This window comes from Hippoglossus stenolepis, chromosome 13 (genome assembly GCF_022539355.2).
Source record: "Hippoglossus stenolepis isolate QCI-W04-F060 chromosome 13, HSTE1.2, whole genome shotgun sequence".
NCBI classification, from domain to species: Eukaryota; Metazoa; Chordata; class Actinopteri; order Pleuronectiformes; family Pleuronectidae; genus Hippoglossus; species Hippoglossus stenolepis.
Genome location: NC_061495.1, coordinates 11,717,171 through 11,726,580, shown reverse-complemented (window position 1 = coordinate 11,726,580; position 9,410 = coordinate 11,717,171). Strand labels below are relative to the sequence as shown.

Genomic DNA, 9,410 nt, shown 5'->3' with positions numbered 1-9,410 from the left:
CGGCAGAGCTGATATAGCGGTGACCTCTGACCTTGGAACTGATTGGCTCCAGAAAGGAGGCGTAGCACCTGTCCTCAGCCTCACAAAAACATCCAGCGGCCGTGAACAAACAGAACAAGATCAATCAGATGAAAAGGCGATTGGCACAGGTCCAAGCTCTGAAGGAGCAATGGGAAAATCACATTGACGGCCATGTAAACAACCCATGTGACGAAAACAGCCATTATGTCTGAACCTCACATAAACACGAGTGTTGTAATGTCTTAACAATAACCAATCGGAAGGTAATGGATAACTTGCCCCAAAGAACACTGCGATAACCTCTTGACATGCGCAGGCAACTCATTGGCGTAGGAAAAAACACGACCCAAACATGACCAACTTAGTGAACAACCAACAGAGGCGCTGTTTGTTCAGGGTACATGTTCCGAGCAAACAAAATCGAATTAAACACTGTGTCATTTGCTTTAAGAGCAATTTTCCACTTCTTACATGTCCCAGAAAATGTGTCATTGTTTGCTGTATTATCGGGCAAGTCAAGAAGATTGTGAAACATTTTAATTTTGTTGAAATTCTCTATTTTTTATTCCTGAAAACTGCTTTTTTACAGATTTAAAAACACACAAAAAAACAAACTTGTAACACAGGACCTTTCCATCTGGCGCCGTCCTAATTTAAGAAACGCAGGTAATGAGACGCCACTAACATTCATGAAAAATAGAAGGTCCTAACATTATTTCAGTGATGCACCTTCACACTTGAGTAAAAGACACATGACAAGTAACATATTTGGTGTGGCTCAGCATGACGGTGTGAAGAGGGGAGGGATGTCGGAGGAGAGGATTAGTTAGAGGTTAGTTTTCCATGCACTGGCAGTCTTCTAATCTGTTGACATGGGAACACATACATGAACATATGAGTCAGTCACCGATTCATTATCACATAATTCACTTATCATCTCTTTAAATGATGCACCATGAATTCCTAATGGCTGAAGCCTCAAATCGTCACACCTCAGATTTTGTGAACATCATTTCATTACGTTCTATATCCAGAGAATGAGTCTCATAAAATCAATAATTACAATGCTCAGCAGCTTAGTTTAATTTCCTTTTTATTAAACCAGAGGTGAGGTTTAATAGCGCCATGAAAAAGCAATAAAAGGAAGTGATTTATGGCGAGCAGGTAGAACTCTAACAGAAACACTGTGCTTACTCACTTGACATGTCAGGTTTGTCTTCGTCTGCGTAACCAAAGCTCAACAGCTTTGACATGTCGATCGGAGCTGGTCTCTTGTCGTGAACCCTGTGAGTGAGACATGGAGTTACAAATGTGGTGGAAGCAGAAAAATGTGTGAAGCATTTTAATGAACATCAGACCAGATGGTTCTTCTGTGGTTACAAATGTAACGCAAATGTGTTTTGCCATTAAAGTTTCACAATAACCGGAGAAAGATGACAACAGACGCAGTTTAAACATCAAATATGGACCCTATCCCTCTGACTCTGTATATCCACACAAACTCTGGTTACTCATTACAAATGTTTCCTGCCAAAAGGTCATATACTGGTATTTGCATTCGTCAGATTTCTGTTTATCTTGTACCGTACCAGCAACTCAGATACATATAATAATACATTTTATTTCATGGCACCTCTCTAAACACCTAAGGACACCTTACAATACATTATATATAAACCCTGGAATACTTAAAGTAAAACCAAAGGATAAAATCAAATTAGAGATCAATATCATTATCATTAGATCATTGTTTTCAGACAGTCACTCGTCTTTATTAAACATTCTACACTCTGTTCTCAAGCTGATGACTCGCATATGATTGTTTTGAGTCAATCCTCCTTTCTGGATATGGTGAAAAACAGCGTCATAACCCTACACGTCCTAGGACCACTCTGTTTACTGTCTCGTCTCTTTGGAAAGGCATCTGAGGTTTTTTTAGTTTATTTTTTTCCTTTTGTTGGTAAGTCAGTGACATTTTCCCAAAGGTACAAGGACACACAGCACAGACCAGCTGTTCGCAAAAACAAACACAGGGGTGAACATCCAGGTTTGTCTTCAGCTCTGTGTGCTGTTCACTTTGACCCGAGTGGGGGACCCGCCCAGACGTTTTTCTGCTTAGTCATCACAACATAGAGAAATGTGGCCTACAATTTACAAATAAATAAAAATAATCTAAAATATGGATCAATCATATTTTGTAATGCGCTGTTATGGTAATAAGCACTGATATAAATGTCAAATCATTTGGAAACACCAGTAACCATGTGTTTATTTAAGTACTTCAATTGAAAATGACTGATGTGTGTTGACATACTAAGATCACAGGTCTATGATTCTATCTCTATTTTGTGCGATGCTGTTTCTGGTCGTTGTCAAATTTCTGAGTCACCAGCCACAGAACAACAGCACCATCTTGGGGCCAAATGAACTCACATCCTCCTGAATTTGCTGATCTCTAGATTTTGGTTGGGTGGCAGCAATTTCTCCTTCTGGTCGTAGTGACCGTTGTTGTTCTGCAGAATAAAAAACAAAACAAAGTCACAGTCTGTAAATGTGAATATAAGTGAGTGGGGGGGAAGATGACGTTTCTAACGGGTGAGAGACAGAAAACAACAACAAAAAGAATACAAATATCTCAGGATGAAAAAGAGGAGCCACAACTAAAGGATGCCAACAAAGATGTCAACTTGGACAGATAACGATATTCCACAGCTTTTGGTGATAAGTGCCGAAAACACATGATTTCCGCAGTGTAATTTATACATTATATCCTGCCTCATGTATGCTCTACCCAGGCACCACCCCTCGCCTGAATTTTACAGATATTTTCGCGTCAGATGCTGAGAATTTCCTGGTAAGTTCTTCATATGTGAAAGGCAAACTCCAGAAAATGTCTGGACCCAATTTTCCAGACATTTTCCAGAGTTCGTGTGAAAATGGCTTAAATGAAGTGTGTAACTGTATATCATCACTAACAATCCTTTAACTTTGCCATAGAACATGGGTCATAATAAAACAGAAGCGAGAGTATAAGCTGTTTTTGTGCTGACTCATAGCTGAATTATTTTCTTTATGACTTTGGCATTTCTCTGTTTACCTTCTCTTTGTGACTGGTGTTGCTGCCAGCACCCCTCTCCCAGGCCGTCATACTGTCACTCCCGAAGGGAGGTTCCAGTGGTTGAAACACTGCAGGGATTTTCTTCTCCACAGTGTTAATGAGACTGTTAGAAAAAAAACAACACAGGGATATTATATGTGTCCTTTACTTAATTTTGGCTGAAATATATAATAAAGAAAAAACACTAATCATCAGCCATTATAGTGTCTGATTGTTACTATTTATATTGTTCATTCTGTTTAAAAGGACTTAAACAATATTAAGGAACAGAAGCAAGTCAATAGCAAAGGAGGAAAATGTTTAGTAATGTGGTAACAATACAAGAAGTTTTTTCTGGACAGAGGCTTCAGATGGCTGGGATCTGCTGGAGCTACTCTCCCAGTTTGGGGGTTACAGCCCTAATGCTCCCTAATATCAGTATCTGCATCAGCCCCCAAAGATCAATTTTGATTGTATTCTAATCAGTAGCAGCGCTGACAGTAGTAGTATATTCACAGCAAGTAGTAGTGTTAGTTATGGATATCATAAACTGACTACAAGTCAGAGAGCATTATAATAATAAGACATATGTAACAAGTACCTTGGTTTGCTGTTGTCCTCTGACGGATGGAAGAACCAGTTTGGAGGTGTGTATGCATTAGGTTTAGCAGCAACTGTTACCTCGTGCCACAAAAGTCCTGTTAAACGAGGACGGGAAAGAAATTATAATAACAGTAGGGTGAACCTAATTGAATAACCAGGTAGACATGTGGAGGTATAAGTCACAGGATGGCTTTACCCTTTTGACCTCCTTGTTTGGCGAGCTTGACATAGTCAGAGTCAGTGTCACGGACTATGTGTCTTCGTCCTTGGGCGTTCTCATCGTGGGGAAAGCTGGTGATGGCTGACAGACCAGGAATCTGGGAGATGTTAGCTTTCATTGGATTGTAGCCTGTTGTCACACCTGTAGCCCACACACCGAACACACACACACACACACACACACACACACACACACACACACACACACACACACACACACACACACACACACACACACAGTGGCAGAGGGAAAAAGGAAAAGACACAGTTTCTATGAATTGTTCAATTGAAACCTTGCCTCCCCTGCTCTTAGCCCCACGCTGTGATAACAGTTATGCAGCATCTCACCACCAGGAACCAGCAGAAGCAGCAGACTAGTCTCGTCAGACACACAAACTATAACTGAGTATAAACTAAGTCAGTGTAAACAGTTGTACTTGCCAGATTCTGTCTCTTCAACATCGTGAGTCAGGAGTGTAGGTGATGTTCTGTGGAGACGGAGACAAAGCCCGTCACTGAGAGGATTCACCATTAGCATCAACGGTTAGGAGTTTAGCAGTTAGCTAGCTGACATCACCCGACTGTAGACAAGTTACCCGCGGCTTAAGCTCAACACAAAGTGTAAGTGACGGTGGTGGGAAAGAGTTAAAGCGGAGTTCAGGGTGAATTCAGACGTGTTGAACTTACTGTGAAAACATCTTGGCAGCGGAGCGGAAAGTGTCTCTGTTTGGGACTTCTGACCGCGTTGCTATGGAGACGGATGCAGCTCGGAGTACAGCTGCTGCTCAGGGATGACAGCAGCAGGTCATCACTTCTTATACATTATGTATACTGTTATATACACAATTATACGAACATAATAACTAGGAATGAAAAGATCAGAGTATGTTTTCTTATGAATAAAGAATTTGGTGGAGAGTTTTATAATGCAATTCATTTTGGAATTCTAAACAAATATTGGCGTCTTCAATGTATATATATATATATATATATATATACATTTAGAGTCTTTGTGATTCCTTTTTTCAGATCATACAATGCACCTACTCACATACTCCACCCTTACTGACAATAATTCATTGTCAGTAAGGGTTTTAAACATTGACACACTTTTCCATTATGTTACAAATTGTTTCCTCTACTCAGTGTTGTAAATATTGTTATTTTCATTCTATTGCACTTCTGTCCGTCCTGGGAGACGGATCCCTCACACGTGGCTCTCTCTGAGGTTTCTACGTTTTTCCTGGACCTACCAATTCATATGGAGTTAAATGCCCATCCGATAATCTATTGGTATTATCAATCAAGGACCTTTCATTACATTACATATCATTTAGCTGACGCTTTTATCCGAAGCAACTTACAATAAGTGCATTCAACCATGAGGGTACAAACCCAGAACATCAAGAATAAAGTAAGTACAATTGTGGGAAACCGTTATTCACATGTGTATGTGTAGTTACTTCACCATGTGAGTATCAGGTATTTCACATTTGAAGGGCTAACAGGGACCGGGCGAAATGGCTCTGTTTTGCGTGCGTTTTGTGCATGGAATGATAAACACGTCACTTCCTGCCTCCGTCACGCGGCGCTCGACCACGCCCACGAATCACGCATTATGGTCCACGCCATCAAGTGTAGACCACATTGTAAAGAATTTATTTAAATCAAATTGAAGTTGTAAAACGAGGCTTATCTCCTTTTGGCAGTAGGAGAAGAACACCTGAACATCATGTTGTGGTCAAATGTGATGTTCAGGTCAAAAACACTCTTGTTTGTCTTCAGATCGTAAATCTTTCACCTTTGCAACAGTCTAGGACATCAAAATAATCTATGACAACTGACACTGTGACATTAAATCAAACTGACAACCACGAATTCTTTGCTGAATGAGTCCTTTGAGGTGTTCTTTTATTTAATGCCTGGGTGGAGTTAAATAGTAAGTCACAAACAAGTGGCGGTAATGCACCTTTAACGTTAGGTGCCACCCGCCATTTAACAAGAAGAAGAAGAAAAATAACTATTCGGCGTAACCCTTTGATACACAACATGGACCAAAAGTGACCGAGCTCAGTTTTTATTTTCTATATCTTTGCAGTAAATTAATTTCATCATTCAGTATTTCAGGTATTCCACAATTAACTTGTTTTTGAGCATCACAAATACTTATTTTAATTTTTCTGTTGTTACTTTTTGAATAAAAATCATTTTCGTATCACTACCCTTCTACTGCAAAACATGGGTTAAAATTGACCCATATTAATTTACTGTGTTATTTCATGCATATTATTTGCTATAGGTTTGAAATTAATGTATTTTCTCATTTTATATTCTAAGTATTCATTAAATATCTTGTTTTTGATTACCACAAATCATTATTTTCCCTTTTCCTTTTTTCCTTTATAAACAAATGTAAATTTTGTATTTCTTCATCACTTTTACACATGGGTCAATAATGACCCATACAGTATGTATTCACTACGGAACACCTACCATTGATTTCACACAGCTGCTTTTGCACATCTGGTGCATTTAAGTCTTATTTTACAATCCATTACTAGTGAGAAAGAGAAATATGTACAATACTAACTCGCTGTTAGCTAGCTAGCTTCTTTTATGGCTAGCTAACCATAGCTAGATCAACAAAATAAAACTCGAAATATAACAGTATATACTTAATAGAGTGATTGATATGCATTTGAAAATATGCTTTGGATTTTCTTTATCCAGAGTGTTAGTATGGCTGGTTGCAATCATTTCAGACTTACAGTTGATGAGGAAAATGAGGAGACAATTCTTGGTCTTGATTCTGAGTCGGAAATCTCTGATGCTGAGGACCTCTAGGACTTATGCTCTACTGGATCAAGCTAGAGTTGTGGGTGTGTTTTGGAATCCAGCTCTCCTAAATGAAGATGGCTCCTTTGAGGACATAGAAGAAGACTCATCTATTATGTCATCAAAGTAACCTGTGATGACATCGAAGACATTGAAGATGATCTTCAATGTCATCAAAGTAACCTGTGATGACATAGAAGACATTGAAGACTCATCTTCAATGTCATCAAATGAAATCTGCGGCACAGTGGAGTTATGACAACTTTGTCTCCTTGTTTACACGGTTTGAGGAAATGTCACAATTCTGACCATGGTCTCATGACTTGTCTGAGCTCATTTGAGCTGTATATTGTAAAGCAGCCAGTAGCAGTGCATCAAAGTATAAAATATGTCACTTCCTTTTGCCAGCAGATGGCGCTGTGACGATGAGTCAATATTGACATATGGATCTGTTCAGGGTGGGAGTGTGATTGTGTGAAAGAGGTTTGAGGCTGATTGGACAATGCACAGAGGAGTTATAATAAATCCCTCTTTTTTGGCAATCATCAAACTTTGACGCAACGCCACGGTCAGACCGTGTGACGTACACTAAAACTTTTAATAACTTTTAATCTCCATTGAGTTGAGAGGACACTCACTGAATTTAAAGCTGATCAGATGAAAGCTCTAGGAGGAGTTTGTTAAAATACACAATGTGAAAAACGACCAAAATCCAAAATGGCCAACTTCCTGTTGCGTTAATCAAATTGGTTCAGGGGGCTTTTTTTTTCATCCGGTCATGATACACATGTGTCCCGAATTTCGTGATGATCGGTTAAACCAGACGGAATTCCTGCGTTTTAGCGGCCGCTGTTGAGCCATTTTGCCACACTCATGTCGAATTCCTCCAGAATACGTAAATTTTCATCAGGCCTGAGGCCCCCGCAAAGTTCGATGAGTTTTGGAGTATGTTCAAGCAATCAAAAATGCGACTCATTTTCCTGAATAATCGAACGAAAAACAAATAGGGCCTTTGCACTTTCGGTGCTCGGGCCCTAATAATAAAGTGCAAACAGGCAGGAAAACAGATATGCAGAGGATGGTTAGTCATGAGACTACACATTTAGAAACCTGATGGCCTGGAGGTAGAAACTGTTCTTGATAGATAGATAGATAGACAGACAGACAGACAGACAGACAGACAGACAGACAGACAGACAGACAGACAGACAGATCGATTTAAGTGAATAATAGTTATGAGCAAGGTAGATCTATATGTTCTTTGTACCTCGTTGTATAATAATCTGGAAAACACATATTGAAGTTATTTAACAGATTGTTTTCTGGCCCTGCTCGCTGTGAGACATACCGAACATTTTTATTGTCTGAAATCTGCCCAAAGCCTGAACTCTTCACCCTGAATGGTGAGTGTGAGACATGCGCAGAGCCAAAGAAGCAGAGAAACCGTGGAACATGTCAAACACCCAGAGAGAACAGGTCTGTGACAGGAAGCCAAGACTTCTGCTTCAGAATAAAAGTGTGAGATGAACTGAATTAAAGGAAGACAAACATCTCATTTAACATCTCAATTCTTTATAGCAGATCTCAATAGCAACTCTCAAAATTAGCTCCGACATTAAATGTTGCATACACGTTAAGATATTATTCATGATATAATAATAATATAATACGCACACAGTAAGCAAGTGGACATTTCAAATAATTAATAATTGTTTTTTGATATTGAAGTCGACTATATTTAGAAGAAGTGTTGCAATATACAGATTTTATGCTCAATAAATGTAGCAAAGCTGCAATGTCAAGATAAGTCTTACATTGAAATGTTAATAATTACCTAAAGTAATCTAAATTCAATAATTTAATAATAATACTATTAACGTCTCAGTAGCTGCTTCATTATTATTATACTAATCAGCATCTAAAATACAAGAATTTGATGCTTTTGTTGTTAATAATAAAATGAATTTTTTAGGACAGTTGATGGAATAAAATAATAAATTTGGATACATCTCATTGGAATGCGGGGAATTAAAAAATGTCAATACTATATACTACTGCTACTACTACTTCTTCTACTACTACTAGTACTTCTACTACTACTACTGCTAATAATAATAATAATAATAATAATAATAATAATAATAATAATAATAGTAATAATACAGTTATCAAGTGGTTCACAAGATGATGAAACAACAATAAAATTGTATTAAAATTAGAATCTAAAAAAATAATTTATTACTTCTAAATCCATTTCTGCAAAATTTCGGTTGCCATACTCAAATCCTATCCACACTGTGCCTTAAAATTACTCACTATGTTGTGTACTTATGTCACTTGATTACTTGCTTGTTGCGTTGAATACTTTATATGTTGCGTATTTATATGTTTTACCTACCTACATGTTTAAACAGAGAGAAACTGCATTTCAATCCCGTCCATGTCTTGAACATTTGGGAAAAATTGAAAATAAAGTTGACTTTTGACTCAATAAAAAAGTAAATAAAATAAAGATGAAAGATTTATTTTAAGAAAAAGATGGTTTGCAGTAACTTGAAGTCAAAGTCAAAATCCATCTGAACATTGACAACAGGAAGAACAACACAATTGCGTTTCTCCCAGCTCCATGTGCAAA

General features: G+C 38.2%; 1 protein-coding gene across 1 annotated transcript; it reads right to left on the bottom strand.

Moving 5' to 3' along the window:
- Positions 1 to 555: 555 nt before the first annotated feature.
- Positions 556 to 4,744, bottom strand: LOC118119932 (uncharacterized protein C7orf57 homolog). The gene is made up of 8 exons (XM_035174424.2): positions 4,628 to 4,744; positions 4,382 to 4,428; positions 3,918 to 4,082; positions 3,720 to 3,816; positions 3,119 to 3,242; positions 2,455 to 2,534; positions 1,220 to 1,305; positions 556 to 885 (listed from the first exon to the last, which is right to left on the bottom strand). The coding sequence occupies exons 1-8, from the start codon at positions 4,636 to 4,638 to the stop codon at positions 881 to 883; spliced, it is 615 nt and encodes a 204-aa protein (XP_035030315.1). The 5' UTR covers positions 4,639 to 4,744; the 3' UTR covers positions 556 to 880.
- Positions 4,745 to 9,410: the final 4,666 nt, after the last annotated feature.